The sequence below is a fragment of the Aethalodelphis obliquidens genome, unplaced genomic scaffold (assembly GCF_003676395.1).
Source record: "Aethalodelphis obliquidens isolate GAN/ISIS:26980383/991018 unplaced genomic scaffold, ASM367639v1 scaffold9, whole genome shotgun sequence".
Lineage (NCBI taxonomy): Eukaryota > Metazoa > Chordata > Mammalia > Artiodactyla > Delphinidae > Aethalodelphis > Aethalodelphis obliquidens.
In genome coordinates, this window is record NW_020837953.1 from 31341051 (window position 1) to 31362486 (window position 21436).

At 53.6% G+C, this 21436-nt stretch overlaps 1 protein-coding gene across 5 annotated transcripts; it reads left to right on the top strand.

Moving 5' to 3' along the window:
• Nucleotides 1-480: 480 nt before the first annotated feature.
• Nucleotides 481-17959, top strand: FGR (FGR proto-oncogene, Src family tyrosine kinase). 5 transcript variants are annotated; one of them, XM_027109512.1, is made up of 14 exons: nt 493-610; nt 3653-3726; nt 7593-7655; nt 8670-8902; nt 9373-9475; nt 10293-10391; nt 13509-13612; nt 13855-14004; nt 14648-14803; nt 14900-15079; nt 15658-15734; nt 15972-16125; nt 16901-17032; nt 17141-17959. In XM_027109512.1, the coding sequence occupies exons 4-14, from the start codon at nt 8683-8685 to the stop codon at nt 17347-17349; spliced, it is 1584 nt and encodes a 527-aa protein (XP_026965313.1). In that variant the 5' UTR covers nt 493-610; nt 3653-3726; nt 7593-7655; nt 8670-8682; the 3' UTR covers nt 17350-17959. The 5 variants fall into 5 exon arrangements, with proteins under 5 accessions (XP_026965312.1, XP_026965315.1, XP_026965313.1 ...); XM_027109511.1 differs by lacking the exon at nt 3653-3726 and having other exon boundaries at nt 481-610; XM_027109514.1 differs by lacking the exon at nt 3653-3726 and having other exon boundaries at nt 481-610; nt 8673-8902.
• The last annotated feature ends 3477 nt before the right edge of the window (nt 17960-21436 follow it).

Consider the following 21436-nt stretch of genomic DNA (forward strand, 5'->3'; position numbering starts at 1 on the left):
GGTGTGGTGACTGGATCCGAAGTGGCCCTGGTGACAGCAGTCTGAGGTCAACTGGCTGTGAGAATTTGGGTTAAGGTCTGTCCGCATCTTGTCTTCAGTTTTCTCAGCTGCAGAAGGGGGGTGGGGCAGTGATAGAGAAAAGCCCCTCTTAACCTCAAATGCCATGATTTTAAAAGAGCAGGTGCTTCTGGGTGTGAGGAACCTGCCCCTTTGGAGGGGGTCTTGGGAAGGTTGTGCTGGGGATTCAGGTCTGGGGACAGGAGCCAGGGTGCAGGGGGAGGCCTGGGAAAGCCGAGCCCCGGTAACCCGGGGGAAGGTGGGAAATGGGGGCGGGAGGGCCTGGGATTTGAGGGCCCCTCCCCGCTGCGGGCAGCTGGCTTGGGGCTGGGGCGTGACTGCAAGTTCTCCCCGTCGCCACCGCCACCGCGCCGCTGCGGCTGCAATAAGAGAAGTCCGAGGCTGCTTCCTCCTCTCTGCCCAGAGGGGGCGGCGGTCAGAGGCGGGCAGCACCCCAGTTTTCTCGCCCCCACCCCCGTCGGTACTTGTGGCTGCTGGGAGCCCCGGCTGGCTAGCCCCGGGGTCGGTCAGAAGCGGTGTCCCCTGGGACCAGGTAGGTGCAGTCAGGTGGGGCTGGAGGGGCAGGCGGTGCCCCGCCCCCAGCGCGCCCTAGGCCCCAGGGTCCGGGTTGCTGGGGAGTGGGGGGACGTGAACTTGGGGAAGATTGCTGAGGGAGTTGAAGGCCAAAGCGACCCCGCTCTGAAAAGAGCCTGTAAAGGAAAACTGAGGAGGCCTGGAGAGTGAAACCGGTAAAATTTGGGGAGGGCGATGAGGGAATATGGGGAAAGTAAACTAAAAGGACCCCCCAAAATGGTCTGGTGGGGAAAACGGAGGGAACCTGTAGAGATAGAATTTGGGAAAGGGGCTGAGTCGGGGGAGGGAAACTGAGGGGACCCCCACAAGGGCCTGGGAACCTTGAAAGCGAGAATTTGGGGAGAAGCTGAGGGGTCTGGAAGAGAGGAACTACTATTTGGGGGGCCTGGGAGAATCAGGTGAGGGAGTTTGCCAGAAAGGGGTCAAGGAGAACCATTTCTGGAGGACGCAGAACGTGGGGCGCAATTCCGGTGGTCCAGAAAGTCCCCCTATCCGGAATCGGCAGAAGTTGGGGGCGAAGTCTGTAGCTGGGAAGGGAGGGGAGGCTGCCACGCTGCAGCCCCCTAGACTCTCCCGCCCAGCACAGGTGGGCGGGTCCCGGTTGGCTAGGGGACTCCTTCAACTTGCTGGAGGCGTGGGTTCCCGTTTCCTGGGGAAGTCCCCGCCCTCGGCAGGGATGGGCCTCTCTGGGTGCCCCCTCCTGGCCCGCGGTGGCGGTCTCGGTCCACGTTCCTCTCGGGATCCGGGAATTGCTGGCCGCCCCGACGGAAATCCTGCCTTTGACCGCGATTGCAGGGAGGGGCTGTCTCCATGGCAACAAGAGGGCGGAGAGACCGAGCCCAGCGCTTGGCTGCAGCAGGACTCAACGCCCGCGGTGCCCCCTTTGGTCCCCTCCCCTCCCCCCCCATTTTGGGTCCTCAGTCGAGGGCGGCCTGCGGGACAGAGCAGTAAGGCAATGATGCTCAGTGTTCAGGGATCCTGAGGTGGGGAATCTGCATTCTCAGGGACTTAGCCAGACTGGGACCTTGATTGCTGTGTTACTTTAGGCAAGTTATGGGGCTTCTCTGGGCCTCATTTTCCTCATTTGAATTATGTAGGACATTATCTCTGCCCCTACCCAGCTCCCATTCCCCACCTTATCCCCAGTCATGAGAACCAGGTGCAAAAAGCAGTTTTTGCCCAGTGTGCTGGAGGGGTTAAGACTTATCACCCCTTCACTTTCCCAAAAGCATGGAGCGGGACCAAGAAGCCTGACAGGGCCTCCAGGAACCAGCACACAGCTGACTTCTAGTGAAATAAATGTTTGTGGGTCTGTTGAGGCCCCATACTGGGAAAGTCAGCAGGTTTGAGATATGTCCCCCACACCTCTGCCCCCCCTTTTTTTGCTATTTTTTGTGTTTATGTTCATGGTGTAAGCACTGGTTTGTCAGCAAGTTTTGCCGTTCTCAATTCCAAATAATACAAAGTTCAATATGAGTTTTATGGAAACTTCATTTTATTGAAACCAGTGATCCCTGAGTCCTTTGGCATCCTTCCATCTGTGTGTGGTGGTGGGAGAGCAGGGCTGTGTTCCCACTTCTAAGATGGGAAGATGGAGGTTTGGGAGTGAAGGACTGACTGGCTAGCAGCAGGGACCCAGAGTCCAGGGCATCCCGTCCCTGATGTGGTGAAGGAAGTAGCCAGAGATGAGGCCGGCGTTCCCCCCGAACCCTACCAAATCCCACGTAGCCCTCTGGAGGGGGGAGCGGGTGAGGAGGGGTGTGATGGAAGAAGGTATGGGGTTCCTGGGCTTCATGGCTGGCACCTGCTCCCCAGTGGGTGTGAAGTGGTGAGTGAGGGTGGAGAGTGTCTGTGGATGTGCTTTGGGCTTTGAGTGAATGAGCATGGGCATGTGAACATATGTGTGGGTGTTTGGGTGTTCTCTGCAGCCACCTGGGGCTGACGTGGCAAAGGAAGTGGCCAGACTTTTGGGAGGATGGGTAGGGAGACCCCAGAACTGGGGAAGGAGGAGCCAGGGCCCTTCCTGCACAGAGCAGACCAGGCTGGGCTACCATGGGACCCCGGGGAAGTCTGGCCACACAGTGGAATCTAGGCTCCTGTTCCCTCAGCTCCCCCTGGACCACCCATGGCTCCCATCCCCCAAGAATCTCCATTCCCTCAAGACCCCTATTTTAGAGGCTAATGAGTAGGTTTTCAGCAACAGATGAGAAACCACCTTTACCCACAAGAAATGGAGGAAATTCAGCTGACGCCCTCAGGGCCATGTGAAGGGGAAAGTGAGTGTGGCCCCTCTCCCCCCTGCAGGCACCTGGCCCTACCGGTGGCAGAGTCAGACTCTGGTATGGCCTCAGCCCCTGGGTGTTCAGGGCTGGGGGTGGTAAGGCCTCAAGCAGGAATGGTGCGAGATGGTTGGAGGTCCTATGAGAGGCGAGGGCCTCAGTGAGGGAGATGAGGGCTCAGTAAGGGCACTAGAGCCAGTGAGGGGTGGAGGGTCCCAGTGAGGGGTGGAAGCATTCATCAGGGGTGTCAGGCCTTGGCGAGGGACGGTGTGCAGCAGGGCTGAGACTTGGGCCTGCTCCTGGCCAGCCCAGAGCCCTGAGGAGGAGCCGGAACTCTTGCTGGATGGTGGTTTCCTGCTGCTGTTCAGTCCCAGTTCCCTTATGGTGAAATCCCCCAGGCAGCTGGGTCAGCTCAGCCCTCCCGCCGCACCCAGAGCACTTCTCTTTCTTCTCAGCCTTGCAGCTCCTCCTCCCTCAGCCTCAGAGGGGGCTTCCCCAAGGGAAGGGAACAGAAGTGAAAGTTCACTGAGCAACTACTGAGTGCCCTGTGCTTTCAGGGGCTTGACTGCAGTTGATGCGCAGAAGCAACCCCATGAGGTAGAGATTTAGATTCCTATTTTCTAGGTGAAGGAACTGCAGCTCAGAGAGAAGTGAACTGACTTGCCCAATGTCTCAAGCTAGTTGTCAGGCAGGGTAGAATTTGAGGCGAAATCTGTCTTCAGATCCCACAGGACGTCCTGTGTCTCCATCAAAGCCCTGATGTGGCGTTGGCAAGTATGGACCTCAAGAAAGATGGGTGAGCCTGGGGCTCCTATGTCCAGGAGTAGGGGTGGGAGGGAGGCAGGTTCCCTGCTGGGTGGCCAGCTGCCATATGTCAGGGGTGGTGTGATCAGTTGGCCAGGAGCTGGGTAGGAAATATGACATTCACCAGGCAGGGACAGCATGACCTCCTGCTCAGGCTTTGGAGAGCATAGCCGGGAACAGAACTCTGGACCCAAATTAATAATCCTGGCTTTGAATCCCCTGTCTGGCTGTTTGACCTCCAGCAAGTGACTTCCCCCCTACACGCAAGAGGGAGGTAGACTGATAAATGGTCCCTGGGGTCATTCTAGCATATGCTTCTCAGCCTCACTCAGCCACACTGGGCAAGAGCCTTCCCAATAACTGCACAGAAGGTACAGATGCAAAAACTGAGGCTCAGAGGGCTCACATTATTCACCCAAGGCCCCAGAGCTGGGTAGGACCACACAGAGGGAGATGCTGAAGGTGGGAACAACATGGTCCAGGACTGGACCTCAGCTCTGACATCCACAACCTGATCTTGATCCAGATCAGACTTTGGAAACCAACTCCTGTCAACCAGATGTTCAAGAGGCATGTTTATTAACAGACTCAACTCCCTGCAGCGACCAGAACACTTGTAGCCGTTCTCTGAGCTAGTGCCTTTCTGGTGTTAGCAGGCAGCCTAGATCAGCGCTGAGAAAAGAGAGACCTGGATTCAGATTCTAAGAGCTATGAAAATCAGTGATTGCCTGAGAGACCCTGGGCAGGTCACTTCCCCTCGCGGGGCTGTAATGAGAATTCAGGGCATGTAGCACAGGGCCTGGCACACTGTAGGTGCTCATTAAGGTACATACGTTATTGCTTTCACAAGGACTTCAAAATACAACATCGCTTATGACGGGCTTTGGAGCCAAATTGATTGGGGTTGCATTTTAGCTTCCCCTTACTTGCTATGTAGCTAATCTTAGGGAAGTTATTTAACACCTTTGTGACTCAGCTTCTTTATCTGTAAAATAGGGGTAAAAATAAAACCTACCTCATAGGGTCACTAAATGAGATCAATCATGGGAATTGCTTGGCACAATGTCAGGCACTGAGTAGGTGTTTAATAAATTAGCATTTTAAAACTAATAGTAATTGCCCCCCCACCCCAGACTTTTAGGAAGTCAAATTACCCTCCTAGGAATTGGTGGCTGGTAGTTGAGATCAGAGCTAGGTGAGGACAGAGTCCTGGGGGGCTATTTTCATGCAGATGCCAAGCAGAGAGGACCCTACCTGCTCCCTTTCTCTCTTTCCTAGCTTTAGCTCTTTAGTTCTCTGTCTCTGCCTCTCTCTTTCTCCGTCTCTGTCCCTCTCTGTCTCTCTACCTCTCATTTCTGTCTGTTTGTCTCTTCTCTTTGTTTCTTTCTGGCAGTGATATGCTGGAGCTAGCTAGCTGGTACTGGCTCTTGGGAGCTGATTCTGCGAATCTCTTTCCAGCCCAGCGTTCAGGAAGTCACTTCAGTAACTTGAAATCAGCCATGGTGGGAATATTTACACCATGGAAATCAGCAACTGCTACAAATCAGGGCCCTTTTCCCCCTTTTCTTTTAAGTCAGTATACCAGGATACCCTCACCCCTGCCCCCGCCGCCTTGCCAGGGCTCTCCCTAAGCCCATAGAGCCTTCCGCCTCCTTCTCGGAAGCTGACAGTTTCTGAACCCACGTTCCACTCCAGGCATGCAGAATTCTGGGCTCCCCTTAGGCTGATTTGAAAACATTGTGGTAACAGGTACCTGTGTATTGTTGGAAGTGGCCGCATTGTATCTAAGTGGGGACCCAAGAGGTTGTATAAGTTTGTATCTCTTACAGAGGGGAGCTCTGTGTGGGTCTGTGACTCAGGGTTGGGGGAGCTACATATATCTCTGGGTTTCCCTCTGGCGGCTCTGTGCACCTGTGCATGCTTGCAGGAATGGCTGTAATCATCTGTGTCTGTGACCAGGCAATGGAGAGAAGTGGTTCAGATCCTGGAACCAAACGCCAGGATACATCATCTGTGTGACCTTGGGCAAGTTTCTAAACCTCTCTGTGCCTCAGTTGCCTTATCAATAATTATAATACTTACCTCGTAGAGTTGTCGTGAGAATAAAATGAGGTAATATATATATATAAAGCATTGAATGCAGTGGCTGGCACAGAAGAAGTGCTATAAATCCTCCATATGCTATTCTTTGGGAGAGGCTGTGTGTGTGCATGTGTGTGTGTAGATGGGTGAGGGCTGAAGGTGTGTGTGTATTCACAGATGTCTGCATCTGTGAATCTGTACAGAGGAGCTCAGAGTCTCTGTGTGAGGCGCTGCGTGTAGCTGAGGTGACGTGTGTGCGTCTGAGAAGGTGTCGGGAGGGCCGTGTGGACCTGCGTGTAGGGCTCTGTGTTGTTTGAGACGTGCAACGTGTCTTCCTGTGAGAAGACCTCCATTCTCACCCTATAACCTTTGTTTTCATCTTACCCCCATCTGTTTCCTCAGTGCCTGAAATCCCCTGCCTTAGCTCTAGATGCCCCCCACCTCCACGTCTATTCTCTCCCTGAGTCTAACCAGCCCTGTAGCCCTTCAGACAGTGGCTTCACCCCAGGGGAGGGGTCCTGAGGTGAAGATCTCGGCAATGGCTTGGTGAACAGGGCCTATTTTGGGGCTCAAACCACAGCCTGCTTCACAGCTCACCACATGGGTGTCACCCCCCCACACACACACACGGGAGAATGGTTACAGTGGAGCATGAGACAGGCTGGTGGGTCTAGAGTGGGAGTCAGGGCACTGATGTGACAGAGCCATCAGCTAAGCAGCTGGATCCAGTGGATCCAGGAAGGCTTCCTGGAAGAGGTGAGTCGTGCTGGGTAGGAGGGGCAGGACCCATAGAGAAGAGGGGGGAGGCTATCCATAAAGGGAACTGGACTTGCAAGTTGAGAAAAGCAAGACCGGGCACCTGTCCCAAGGATCCTTGGGCCCCTCTGGGAGAAATCAGGGTTCACTGGGTTGGTGAACCCTTTCATATCTCATATCTGAGGAAACTGAGCCCTCTCCCCAGCAGTTCCTCTCTGAGTGTTGCAGTGGCAGAGTTTCTGGAGGGGCGTGGAGAGCCCTTGCTCAATGACCTGCCTGCCGTGTCGCTCAGAGGACACAAAGGCTTGGCTCACTTAGGGGTTCCCCAAGGGACCCTGGTGGCTCTGGCTTCTGACCTGGGCCTTCCCCTGATGTGGAGATAAGAACAAGCTCTGGAGGTAGGTGTCCACCTGCACTCAGCTACCAGATATAGTCCTGGGGTTGCCAGGGTTTACCCAGCCCAGGGTGGGAACAGAGGCAGCGCCCGGAGGCTGGGCTGGTTTTTAGGAGACAGTGACCAGAGACCTGTAGTGAGCTGAGCAGGGCTTGACAGAAATCCTATTAGAGACATGAGTCTAACCCAAAGGTACGAGTGTGTGAGTGTACGAGTCTGTTAGCCTGAGAGGCAGCCTGTGGCGTGTGTGTGCCTGTGTGTGCTACCATGCATCAGAGCCTGGGCTCGTGTGAGAGTCAGTTGTGTTGGTGTGTGGCAGTGCTGGTAAGCACACTCATGCAAGTGTGCGCTGTGAATACTGGTGTGTGACGGTGTGCTGCCATGGGTGCTACTCTATGTGTTGGTGTGTCAGGTGGATATGAGTGCGAGAGGGCTGGTGTGGTGGCGTGTCCTGTCTGGGGGTGGATGTATAAGTGAGCCGGGGCTGTGGGAAGGAAAATGAAGGCAGAAGGCACGCTAGGGCCGAGCCCGGGCCTCCTGGCTTCCCGGAGAGGACAGGCGCCGGCATCTGGCTGCAGGAACACTGGCAGAGACTTCACCTTCCGTGTCCTCTGTCTCACCTTCAGGTCTCTGGCCCCTCCCAAGGACCATGCCGCAGCCCCACTGACCCAGGAGTAGGGGCCTGAGGGGTGAGTGGGAGGAATGGGGACTGAAGTCTCTCAGGGTCAGGAAATGGGGTAGGGGTGGCCTTTCTGGGCCCCACAATTCCTCACAGCCCCCTCCTCCTACAAGGACCCTGTTGCTAGGTAACAGATGGGGGAGCCGGAATGAGGCAGCTTGAAAGGCCAGAGGCTGGACCCACGACAGGAAATGGCCTTGATCCCCCTCTGCAGGGAAGCTCCAGGTGCAGGCACACAGCCCTCACACACACTTACACACAAACACACACTGATACATAGACATGCACACACACACAGAGACACACACATACCCACAGAGACATGCACACCTACTCACACAGACCTACACACACAGATACACACACGCAGACAGGCACAAATACGCCCACTCAGGGCTATGCACACAGACGTGACACAGATACAGAGGCACCCACTCACACACACCCACCTGCATGCACAGTCACACACACACACACACACACACAGGCACGCACATGCACGCTCACACAGAAACACATGCATACGTAATACTCATACAGACATGAACACACAGTCATCACATGCAATAAACATACACACACTCATACACACACTCACATACACACACAGACGCAGACATTCACAAAAGGCTGCACACACACACACACACACACACACACCAGCAAACTCACAAATACTCAGAGATACACACACAAGCACTCTGACGGAGTCACGGAAACCCAACACATTGAAGCACTAGGAGGCAAAAATATGTAAATGAACACAGCAACATCGTGAAGCAGAAAACCAGCCCCGTGGAGGAGACACATACTCTCTCCACACACACTAAGGCAGCTGGGGGGGTGGACGCAACGGTGGCCCTGCCCCACCTCTATCCCTCACTAGGGAGGACACCCCCTACTCCAGGCCTGAGAGAGGAAGCTGCATGCCTGCGTGAGTGTGTGTGTGCAAGTGTGCGTGCATGTGTGCCTAGGGTGGCATATCTGGCAGGGGCCCCAAGTGAAGCATGCCCCCGTTCTGTAGCAGGGCACGTGGAATGGGCTGTGTGTTCTGCAAGAAGTTGGAGCCGGGGCCCAAGGAGGATGGTGGCCTGGAAGAGGACTTCAGGGGCTACGGGGCTGCAGACTGCTGTGGCCCTGCCCCTACTCAGGGCCGGCCTGCATCCTCCTTCGCCCATATCCCCAACTACAACAACTTCTCCCCTCAGCCCGCCAGCCCCGCCTTCCTCAATGGGGGCACCATCAGGGGCATCTCAGGTGAGTCCAATGGGCTGGAGTCAGGCACTGACTGGACCCTGGCAGGACCTAGGGGACGGAGAGACTTGGACTTGGCCTTAGGAGCCTCCATTATGATTTGGGAGACACGGCCCTGCTTTTAGCGCAGTCTGAGGGAGTATGTACAGCCCTACCTTCAGAATCCCCAGTCTGAGGGGGAGACATAGTTCTGTTCCCAGTCTGAGAGAAGGACTCTGATGACAGATGCCGGTGGGAAGTCTGCTTGGTGGGGGAGAGCAGAAGCGACTCCCCAGGGAGCCCCCAAGGGGGGAGGGATGGGCTTGAAGGTGTGTGTCCTGAATCCATGTCCAAAGCAGAAATCCACTGCATTCCAAAGACCTTTGCAATCCAGTGCACTGCAGCAGTGGGGAGGCATAGTGCCTGGCTGTGGAACAGGACTCTGGGGGTGCAGCCCCTGTGGTGCCCCCTGATGAGTAGCCCTGACTCTGCAGGGACTGGGGTGACCCTGTTCATCGCCCTTTATGACTATGAGGCCCGAACAGAGGATGACCTCACCTTCGCCAAGGGCGAGAAGTTCCACATCCTGAACAACATGTAAGTGATCAGGCCACCAGCTCAGGACACGGCCTAGACCGGGAGCAGGACCCAGAGAGGAATCCTGCCTGCTCCTTGTCCTCAGAAAGCTCTAGCCTAGTTGGGGAGGGATACTTGACAATCACAGGCCGGGGTGGTTGCTACTATGTAGGGGAAGCCTGAGGAACTATGGGCACGGAAAGAACACCAGCCATGGTCTCCAGGGTAGTAGTGATCAGGGCAGGCTTTCTGGAAGGGATTTCTAAGCTGAGACTAGAAAAATGAATAGACATTGAAAGAAGGGGTGAGAAAAAAGGAAGAGAGAGCGAGAGAGAATGAAACTAGAGAGAACGAAACTAAATGATGACTTCTGGAAACCACCAAGTGGTTCAGTATAGGAGGGCCATAAAGTATGAAGTGCAGAACAGAGAGAGCAGATCCTGGAGAGGTGGGTGGGAGCAGATTCTGCAGGGCTCTTTAAGCCATCTTGAGGAGTCTGGATTTTATCAAGAAGGAAATATAGCCATTGGAGGGGTTTTTAATGGAGAAGTGACCTAGTTAGCTGTCCACTGCCCGCCCAAACCCCAGCCCGGCTGAAGTGTCAGAAAAGAAAGCCAGGAGGCCCAGATGTCCCCAGACATATTCCTTCAGCAGGGAGAAGCTCCCGGGGCAGCTGCAGTGGCTGGGGCAGAACAGACGAAAGCCTTGGGGAGGGTGTGTACCCAAGGTGAGGGGTTGGCAGGGCCAGTGTCCACCTGGTCCTCGGTGTGACCCTGCCTGGCCCCATGGTGCCCCAGGGACTGGGTTGCCAACGACGCCGCCTGTTCTGTGCCTTCAGCGAGGGTGACTGGTGGGAGGCTCGGTCCCTCAGCTCTGGACAAACTGGCTACATTCCCAGCAACTACGTGGCCCCTGTGGACTCCATCCAGGCTGAAGAGTAAGTAGGGGTTGGGGGGAGGCCAGCCTTACAGACAGGACCCTGGAGTCCAGACTCAAGGCCACCTCTTGGGCAAGTCACAGCTCTACTCTGAGCCTGTCTCCTTACCTGTAATTCTGTAAGATCTTTGTGAGGATAAAAAGATAATAATGATGACACTAAGAGTAAGTAAATATTATCTAGCATGTACTATGTTCTGGACACTATTCAAAGTGCTTCCTGTGCATTAACAAAGTTAGAAACTAATAGAATCCTATTTTACAAATGAGGAAACTGAGGCACAGAGAAATTAAATATCCTGCCCAGTTCACATGGCTAGTAAGTAGGTGGAGCTGGTATTTGAACCCAGATAGTCTGGCTACATTTGCTAAGCATTATATATATATAGCCTCTCGGAGATAACAGCAGTGTATGAACTTTAAAAAAAAATTGTAAAGTGCTAAACAGATGGAAGGGGGCATTACTTAGAATTAATTCTATTAAGGAATCAGGCAAGTATCATTTATGGAGTATCTTGATGTAATTGAGATACTATGACAGATACTTTACCTATCTAGATTCATTTAATTCTCACAGTAACACTATGGATATTATTATTGTCCCATTTTACAGATGAGGAAACTGAGGTTCATAAAAACTCTTTATCTAGCCTCACATATACATACATATATGGGAAAAGTAAAGATTGGAGAGACGGCAGAATGGGAGTCACCAGGACTTGGTGACTGAGTTGCCATTGGGCTGTGGGGAGTGGGAGGAATCCAGGGTGACCCAAAACCTTCCTGAGGAACTGAGTGGGTGCCATTTGCTAAAGTGGGGAACACAGGAGCAAGCACAGATACATGAGCGAGCTTGTTAGGTTGAATTTGTGGAGAGGAACACCCACATGGAAGAGACGGCCAGCAATTAGATTAGGTTGTGCTTTGTATGCGAGGTGCCCAGCCCATGCCAAGCCATGCCCCTGAATTAGCCCAGAGGAAGGGGCATCTTATTCTCATTGGAACTAAGGCTCCTTAGTTTGTTTGCTGTGGCTCCTGCAGAGGGCACACCTGGGCTGGGGTGGCAGGACTCTTCAGAGTGGAGATGATAAATAGAGCTGCACAGGGGAGTGAAGGAAGAGGGAGAAGAGTGAGAAAGAGATTGGCCCTAGGACCCAACTTTGGAAAGAGCTGTTGGAAAACCAGGCCAGGCTAAGTCAGAACAGCCAAGAGGGTGGAGGGGAGGTTTCAGGAAACAAGAGAGGGAGTGTCAGAGGCTGCCACTGGATTTGGCAGTGGGGGTGACCTTGGTGAGAGATCTCTCCATGTGAAGTGGGGGTGGAGGCCAGACAGCAGAGCCTGGGAGGGAGTGGGAGGTGAGGAAGTAGAGACCCAAGTGTGAAGTGCTTTTTCAAGTGAAGGAAGGTGAGAGATATAGCAGAATGTTGATGGCAGGATAGAGCTTAGAACGGTTTCCTTTGGGGAAGGAAGAAATGTGGGCATATGTAGAGGCTGGTGGTGGGATGGAGAGGCTGCAGATGGGGGCTGGTCGGTGGGGGAGAGGTGTCCTTGAGCAGATGGGAGTGAACGGGGTCCTGAGCTCAAATGGGATGAGGCCTTCATCTGGAGAGGGTGGTAGGAGGCGTGGAGGAGAGGAGAGGTGATGAGGCAGAAGATGAGAGGTTTGGGGGTCCACATCTCGGCGGCAGTGTTGTGAAGTTCAGAGAGGCACTCCATGCAGTGTCATGGTTAAGAACAGTGTCGTGGTCAAGAGCGCATGCCCTAGAGCAGACAGCTTGGGTTCCTGTTCCGGCAGCACAGCTTAAGAGTCGAGTGGCTGTGGGTAAGTTGCTTAACCACTAGGCATTTCAATTTTCTCGTCTGTCTAATGGGGGTTAATAATAGTACCTACTTCACAGTGTTGTTATAAGAATTAAATGAATACATATATTCATTCATATGTATGAATACATATATTGTATCAGCAGAGCCTGACACAAAATAAGTGGTGTTATGATTACGTCAATTATTAAGGATGTAGCTAATGTCATGGGTGTGAGTGGGGGCAGAGCATTGATAAAACTTGGGAATGTGTTCTGTCTGCATAGTTCTTCAACAGTTTCTCCTTTCCCACCCTGCCTGCCCTCCTGGACACGCTATTCGCCAATGCCTTCCCCTCTTCCCCAAACTGTGCGTAGTACCCAGGTATGGATTGACAGTCCCAGAGTTCACTGAGACTGCCACCTCCCTTGATTTGAAAACTATGCTCCTTTTAATTCAGCCCAAGATGGTCACAGGCCAATTTAGTGATCAAACGACATCTGAGTCTTCTATGACACCTACGGTCACCTCGACTCTCCCAGTGTACTCTCACAGTTGGTTTCAGGCTACAGTTCAGTCCCAGAAAGAATATCCAAGAGACAGCAGGGATGCTTGAGGTCTGAGGTTGAAGTAGAGACTTAGAACAACAGCCAGATTTAAGAGAGTGGAGGAAAAGCAGCAGTCAGAGCTGGGCAGCAGCCGTCAAAGAGGGGAAGAGGGAGTTCCCTGTCAGTCCAGTGGTTGGGGCTCGGCGCTTTCGCTGTCGTGGCCCGGGTTCAATCTCTGGTCAGGGAATTAAGATCCCACAAGCCACGAGGTGCAGCCGAGGGGGGAAAAAAAAGGAGGGGAAGAGAAGCAGGAAGGGGTGTCGATCTGGACGACAAATGAGGAAAGGGTTTGAGATGTGTGCAGGGAGAGGAATCTGAGCGACTGCCTGCGATGGTGGGAAAAGAAGTAGGGTGGGTGGCAAAGGATTTCAGGTAGAGCTCATCAGCCAGCCCTGTGGGCAGGTCAGTTCCCCTCTCTGTGCCTCAAGTTCCTCATCTGTAAATGAGCCTATGGAAGGAGCGGTAGTGAGATGGACCCTGATGAGGTCACTGATGACCGGGGTTCTAGCAATTTAAATTCAAGAGAAACCCAGAGAGTGGAGAGAAGTCTAACCTTTATTGGGCACCTTCTGTGTACCAGGCATTCTGCATTCGCCTTCTCTGTGATCCTCCCAATCAGGCTGAATCTTGGCTACTGAGGTGACTTTTCCCAGGAGGCTGGGTTGGGGGTTGAACTGGGTGTATCTGACTCTTGCCTGCCCTCCCAACAGGTGGTACTTTGGAAAGATCGGGAGGAAGGACTCAGAGAGGCAGCTGCTCTCCCCGGGGAACCCCCGGGGGGCCTTTCTCATTCGAGAGAGCGAGACCACCAAAGGTGGGGCTGTGCCACTGACCATACAACAGGGAAGCCTAGCCATTAGGGGGAGGCTAGGAGCAGTGGTGTGGGGCTTGGGACAGGGCCACGACTGGGACAGGGTTGGAGGGGCAGAGGTAAACTGGGACTGGGTTCAGGGGATGTGGCCATCCAACCTCAGATCCCCAGCCCTGTGGGCCTCTCTGGGCTCCCAGACTGGGGATGACGAGGAAAGCTGGCCCAGAGGTGACCCTTGCCCACAGGCGCCTACTCCCTGTCCATCCGGGATTGGGACCAGGCCAGAGGCGATCACGTGAAGCATTACAAGATCCGCAAGCTGGACACAGGTGGCTACTACATCACCACGAGGGCTCAGTTCGACTCGGTACAGGAGCTGGTGCAGCACTACCTGGGTGAGGGCAGCCCTCAAGGCTGGCGTGTGCTTCAGATTCCTGAACCAATCCGCTGAGACTGAGGCCCAGAGAAGGGGCTCCCAAAGCAGTAGTGGCTGGACCACAACTAGAACCCAAATATCCGGGCTCCCAGCCCAAGATCCTGCTCTGTAGGTTTCCAGAGGAAACTGAGGCATGAAGCTGTCCATGGCCAAACGATGCCCTCTCATGTCTGAGCTGGGTAGGAGACTGAGTGGACCTGACTTGGAGGATGGGCTGTGGGGTTGAGGGGAAGGTTAGCATCCATGCCTGGTTTCTGCTTTGGTTGGTTAGGCCAAGGATAGGTCCGTGGAAGGGTGAGGGCTTCATGTCCACACCTTTGTCTGCAATTCCCAAATCCATTTCTACCTGTCAGGCCCAGCTGGAGGCCACCTTTTATGCGAAGGCCCCCAATCCTTTCAGGGATCATCTCTCCCTCTGGTGCCACCTCCTTCCCTGGGCACCAACATGTTCACCTACTCAGTGGACCAGGTTGCCTTCTGCCCTGGCCTGTGACCTCAGCTGTGTCCTAGTTCCTTATAACTGATCTTGGGGGCTGGGGTGGCGTGAGGAATGTGTGGGCCATTCTGGTCTGCCTTTGACCTCCAACCCCCCCACTGCCCAGAGGTGAACGATGGGCTGTGCCACCTGCTCACGGCGGCCTGCACCACCATGAAGCCGCAGACGCTGGGCCTGGCCAAGGACGCCTGGGAGATCAGCCGCAGCTCCATCGCGCTCGAGCGGCGGCTGGGTACCGGCTGCTTCGGGGATGTGTGGCTGGGTACGGAGGTCCTGGGAGCGGGGGCCGGGGCCCGAGGCAGGGGCGAGGGCTTGGGACGGCGGCGAGCCGGTCCTGACAAGCCTTTCCGCCCGACAGGCATGTGGAACGGCAGCACGAAGGTGGCGGTGAAGACGCTGAAGCCGGGCACCATGTCCCCGAAGGCCTTCCTGGCGGAGGCGCAGATCATGAAGCTGCTGCGCCATGACAAGCTGGTGCAGCTGTACGCAGTCGTGTCGGAGGAGCCCATCTACATCGTGACAGAATTCCTGTGCCACGGTGAGGGGCGGGGTCATGAGGCGGAGTCTGGAAGGGCGGGATTTGGGGCGAAGTTAAGGTGCGTGTCTCTGGGGGAGGAACTTGGGTGGCGACTTGGGATGGGGCGAGGAACAATGGGCAGGGTCCGAGTGAGGGGCCGGAATGAGTGAAAACACAGGAGCGCTGGGAGTGGGGGCGGGGCCAAGTTAGACGGGGCGGGCCCGGCCTGGGGGCGGAGCCTCGTGGGTGGTCAGCTGGTGGGTGGAGCTTGGGCGAGTGAAGGCGGGATCTGTGATGGGAAAGGATCTGGGGCAGAGTCTTAGTGGGGTTTGTCTAGGGAAGATGGAGGAAGAGAAGAAATGAGACGTGGGCAGAATCAGGGTGTCTGTGAGAGTAGGGCCTGGGCGAGATCTGTGAAGGGTTGAGGCACCTGGCAGAATCCTGAGCGGGGGCGGATCTAGGGTGAGAGGCCTGGGAGCAAGGGATGGGGTCAAACTATGTGAGAGGAGTCATGGAGAGGGGCGGGGCCAAGAGAGAGAAGGCAAGCCTGGAGCTGGGAGTAGTGTCTTGATGCTGATTTTTTGAGTTCTCCTCCCCAGGTAGCTTGCTGGAGTTCCTCAAGGACCGGGAGGGCTGGGATTTGAGGCTGCCCCAACTGGTGGACATGGCAGCCCAGGTAAACTGGGACAACAGCCTTTAACTCTCAGAGCCCCTCCTATTATTTTCCACAAATCCCTGTGTCCTCAAACGCCTAGCCTACCCCTGGAAGTGCAGCCCCAGCCCCCTGGATCATCTGTGCGACCTGAGGCAGGGCACTGCCCCTCTCTTTGAGCCCCAGTCTGGAAAGTGCGTTTTTCAAATGATCCCCCACGCAAACCATGGTGTTCCCATCTCTCTATACCTTCGCCCCCAGGTAGCTGAGGGCATGGCCTACATGGAGCGCATGAACTACATCCACCGAGACCTGAGGGCAGCCAACATCCTTGTGGGGGAGCGGCTGCTGTGCAAGATTGCTGACTTTGGGCTGGCCCGTCTCATTGAGGATGATGAATACAACCCCCATCAAGGTGCCCTGCCTCACCCCACCTTCCAAGAGCTCCCCAGTGCACCAAGGGGCTGCCATGGGGCCCCACATTCCCGCAGACCATCCGGGACATTCCCACTCTGATGTAGTGTAAGAGGCAACTCTGGGTTCAAACCCAGCTCCTCCACTTACCAACCATGTGGACTTGGGCAAGTCACCTAACCTCTCTGGGAGCTGTCTTTTCTCACGATAAAATTCTCAATGAAAATATTCAGACAACAGTAAGTCAACAGATATTTATCAAGCACCTACTATGTGCAAGGCACTGCTATAAATCTCAAGTGAAAGACCATAGAGTGTAATAGGGGAAATGCTGTAGCCAGAATGCCTGGGTATGAATCCTAGACACTTACAAGCTGTGTGATTTGGGCAAGTTATTAACTACTCAGTGCCACCTTTTCCTCTTCTGCACAATGGGGATAATAATAGTAATAGTAAAAAAAATAGTAATAAAACTCACAGGGTTTTCATGAAAGTTAATTGAATTAATGCATGTAAATCGCTTAAAATGGTGCCTGGCACATGGTAAAGGCTATACAAGTGTTAGCTATTATTATGATGGGAATTATTACAATGTTTATAAAGTGCCCGGGACTATACTAGACACAGTAACAAGTGCTGGCTAGATACCAGGTCTTTTCTGTTATGCCCAGAGACCTCTGTGCTTAGGGTCTCCAGTCCTAAAGATGCCATTCTCTTAATCCAGCTGTCCCCAGGGATTTCTGCACTAACTTTCCCTTCTCCCCCAATCTCCCCAGGGACCAAGTTCCCCATCAAGTGGACAGCCCCAGAGGCTGCCCTCTTTGGCAGATTCACCATCAAGTCAGATGTGTGGTCCTTTGGGATCCTGCTCACTGAACTCATCACCAAGGGCCGAGTCCCCTACCCAGGTTTGCTGGGAGGTGGGGAGGTGGAAGGGTGGTCATGGGAAGGGCTTCTTCCTGGTTGCCTCTTCAGGAGGGGCTAAGCCCCCTGACTGACGGAGCCCCACCCTCCAGGCATGAATAAACGGGAAGTGCTGGAACAGGTGGAGCATGGCTACCACATGCCGTGCCCCACAGGCTGCCCAGCATCCCTGTACGAGGTCATGGAACAGACCTGGCGTCTGGACCCGGATGAGAGGCCTACCTTCGAGTACCTGCAGTCCTTCCTGGAGGACTACTTCACCTCCACAGAACCCCAGTACCAGCCTGGGGATGAGACATAGCCTGTTTGGGCATCAACCACCTCTCTGGGGGTGCTCACCAGCCCTTCCAATTGCCAGGGCTCTGGTCCCAAAGCCCCGCAGGCCTAGAACCCTATAGAGTCCTAGCATGTCAGAGCAAGCAGGTTGCTTTTGGCATCATCTAGGGCAACCCATTCATTTTAAAGATGAGGCAAATCAAGGCTCAGAGATAACCCCTCACCAACTCTGGCCCCAAGCTCTATTTCTCCCCTTCCCACTTCTGCCCCTGCATGCCTCTAGTCTTCCTGTCTGCACTCCCCACACAAAAGAAATGCTCAGATCTTGTCTAGTTATTTATAAAACTGTATATCCTTTCCCTCACTTATCTCCTGTCCCTGCTTTCCTACCCTGTCATCCCACCCTGGTCCTGGCCCCCAGAATTCACCTCCTACTCAATTCTCTCATGTCTGTAAGTTACAAAGAGAGGGAAAGACTTTGCCGGATCCCTTTCCTGCTGGGTGGATTCTGTAGTCCAGGACTGAGGTCCAAGCCCAGGGTGAAGGAGAGTGTTGCTGAGGGCTCATCCCCTCTCTGAATCATGTGTGTGTTTACTGATTTTGTAAATAAGAAAAGTGACAATATGAATCCTTGAGCCATGAGAATCCCTTCCTGTGGGAGGGATGGTGGTCGGTGGGAGGTGAGTGGGGTTGCTTTGGCCGCTGGGAGGCGGGGGAGGCAAGAGAGCGCCCTAATGCCTACTAAGCACAGGGCACCCAAGGTGCCCTAGGACACCCCAAAGTCCTGAAGCTCATCCCCTTGTGAGTTTAGGGCGAGTTGAGAGATGGATATAGAAGACAGGTAACTGCAGATCAAAACATCTCCTTCATTACTGATGTGGCTTTCAGTCTGCATGCAGTGGTTTTGCTAATTCTTTAGTTGATTTCAGCAGATCTACTGTTCATCACAGGCACCACAGAAGACCCTCAGGCCTCCCCGAGTGGGGCAGGGGGAAGACCACAGTGGACCCTCTGCAGCTCCCCAGAAGGGACAAGGGGTGGGTGGGGAGAGGCCTGAGAGTCTAGCTCATTGGATTTCACTTGGGGCAACTGTGCCCCCAGGGGGCTTCTGGAGAGGTTTGGAGGCAGTTTTGTTAGTCACAATGACTGGGGGCTCCTACTGGCATGTAGTGGACAGGGAGGGGGCTGCTTAACAGCCTGCCATGTACCCTGCAATGAAGATTTGTCCCCCCCCCCGGCTCTCCCTTTGAGAGACTCCAGCAGCTGATGTGCCTCCGGGTGGAAACAAGACAAACAGGGAGGGCTTCCCTGGTGGTGCAGTGGTTGAGAGTCCGCCTGTGGATGCAGGGGACGCGGGTTCGTGCCCCGGTCCGGGAAGATCCTACATGCCATGGAGTGGCTGGGCCCCTGAGCCATCGCTGAGCCTGCGTGTCCGGAGCCTGTGCTCCGCAACGGGAGAGGCCACAACAGTGAGAGGCCCGCGTACCGCAAAAAAAAAAAATAGATGAACAGGGAATAAGGATTCCCACCTCTTCCATCAGGAAGTTGTTGACCCCTGACTTATTAAGGGAATGGCCAGGGGAAAGAGTCTGGGGGCTGGGAATCACTGCTACGCTTGGCAGACAATGACTAAGCATTGACTCTGTGAAGGGCCATTTGCTAGGCAGGACCCTGGGAACACAGAAATGAACAAGACCTGTCCCTGTCCTAGAAGAGTTCACAGTCAGGCTGGGTAGAAATAATAGTAATAATAACTCATTTATTAAGTGTCAGCTGAATGCCGGATGTGTTTACATCCCTCTTTTCATTTAACCCATTCCTGAATCTGGTTCTATGATTAGCCCCCCTCCATTTACAGATGAGGAAACTGAGGCCCAGGGGTTACATGATGTACCAAGGTCACACAGATATACGTGACAGAGCTGGGATTTGAACCCAGGTCTCACACCAAGGCCCATGATCTTTCTACCAGACCTTGCTGCCTCTGGGCCTTGGGAAAAGATCCTATCTGTCCCAGGTGGATGTCTGGGTGATCCTTCTCTCTCGAACTATTGGTAGAAGGAGTCCCTGGAAACCCCCCAAGCTGAGTGACTTAAAGGAAAGTGGATGAGGTGGCCAGTGCAGATGGAGCATTCCCTGTGCTCAGCCCTGTGGTGGGGATGGCTGAAGAGGAGCGATAAGATGGGTAGAGGCCAAGTGGCTGCTTAGAGAAGTGGTCACAGGAGTGGGAGCCTTAGCTCTGTACATTCCAACTCTCAGGGGCCAAGGCTTCCAGAAGGCCATGGTCTCTGGCAAACCAAACTCACAAGAGCCTGATGTATAAACCTAGTGTTTCCACCTGCCATGGAGTAAGCAGATAAGAGCACAGTTCTGGAGCTGTAGTGTAGTATTGTGAATCTTGCCTCTACCACTTGCTAGCTGTGTCACTTAGTGCAAGCTATTAATCTCTCCAAGCCTCAATTTCTTCATCTTTGAAATGGAAATAAATGCACAATACATGTTAGCTGTCTTTGTCACTACCACTTACAAATCATTTACTCTATGCCAGACATCCTACTAAGTGCATGCCGCCTACTAAGTGCACAGAGCCCTATAAGGTGAGGGCTATTATATCTTGATTTTACTAATAAGGAAACTGAAGCGCAGTGAAGTAAATAGATTATAAGACATAATGGCAGAGCAGGGGCTTGAACCAGGTCCTCTGACTCCAAAATCAATGCTCTCAGTATCTAGAGTCTTTTCCTGGGACCAGACTATTCCTGTCTGCCCAAAGGGGCTCTGCCTGGCACCTGGATATCCATTTAGTTTAAATGGAGGCCCAGCAGGGCAGTGAGCCACCTGGAGTCCACCAGGCCCCCATGACTCCTCAGCAGAGACCAGAGCCACCTGAGCCTGGAATCCCTATGTCTACTGGTTCCCTGTCACTCCCCCTGGTGCAGCCAAACGAATTCTCCCTTGCACCCCCTTTTCTGTGCATCCTTCTGTTCCCTTCAGATAGAGCACAATGCAATTGATTAGGCCTCTGTTTTCTCAATTTCAATCACATCCTCGCCCTGCCTCCCTGAGATTACAGGCGGGTCACCTTGATTGCGGTTTCCACCGTTCACAAAACCCTTCAGTCATTTACAAAACCATCTCTCGTCTCATTCACTCCCCCACCTGGCTCTTCTCTTCTGTGATGCGTGATTTTACTGGCTTAAGACTCAGAGGGCAATTTTATTTCCAAGTTCATGGTGGGGGAGGAGGACACCTAATTGACTAATGCTGGATGTTTCACATGCCTCGTCTAATTTGAGCCTCGCCATGAGGCAGTGCAGAAGTATGATTATTCCTGTTTTACAAAAGTGGAAACAAAGACTCTGAAAGACTACAACGCTTGCTCAAGGTCATCCAGCTGGATGATAGAGTCAGGATTTGAACACAGGTTTGTGTGACTTCAAAGTCTTATGCATCCCCCTGTGTCACGTTGCCTTATTTAATGGAGCAGCATGGGGAAGTATAATACTCAACCAGAGTCAGGGCCAGGGAGGATAGGGGGCGGGGGTAGCCCCATATGTGCTGAGGGTTGTTTTCATAAAAGAGCCAAGTCATTTATTAATTTCACACACATCTACTGATGTCTCTTGTAGGCTGGTCCTGTCCAGGAGACAGAACAGTAAACAATTACAACACTTAGGGGCAAGGTCAGTCTGGAGGCCAAGGGAGACTTCTTGGAGGAGGTGAAAGAAAAGTCTGCTTGATGAAGCAGCCAGAGGGTGAGATCATCTCCCACTGAGGGAATGGCATGTGCAAAGGTCCAGAGGTATGGGAGAGCAAGGCCAAGTCAGGCAAGAGCAAATAATTATGTATGGGAGGGTTGAGGGAAAAGATGAGGCATATAAGAAGATGGTTGGAAAGTCAAGGCAAGAGGTAGGAGGGTGAGAAAACCAAGGGTTATGGTCCCTGAGTTGTGGAGAAAAGTCAGAGAGAAAAATTCTCGGTGCCCCAGGACCTACTGGGATGAGTCTATTCTGGATCCCACTGCTCCAGTTCTGAGCTGGGTGGACCCACTATCCACTCCAGTTGTTCATCCATTACACCACACACACACACACACACACACACACACACAC

What these genes read in the sequence shown, in the direction of transcription:
- FGR (XM_027109511.1), top strand. Translation starts at nt 8,683, where the DNA reads ATGGGCTGTGTGTTCTGCAAGAAGTTGGAGCCGGGGCCCAAGGAGGAT. An exon ending in AGAGAGCGAGACCACCAAAG is followed by an intron (nt 13,613 to 13,854) that starts GTGGGGCTGTGC and finishes CCTTGCCCACAG; the next exon opens with GCGCCTACTCCCTGTCCATC. An exon ending in CTTCGGGGATGTGTGGCTGG is followed by an intron (nt 14,804 to 14,899) that starts GTACGGAGGTCC and finishes TCCGCCCGACAG; the next exon opens with GCATGTGGAACGGCAGCACG.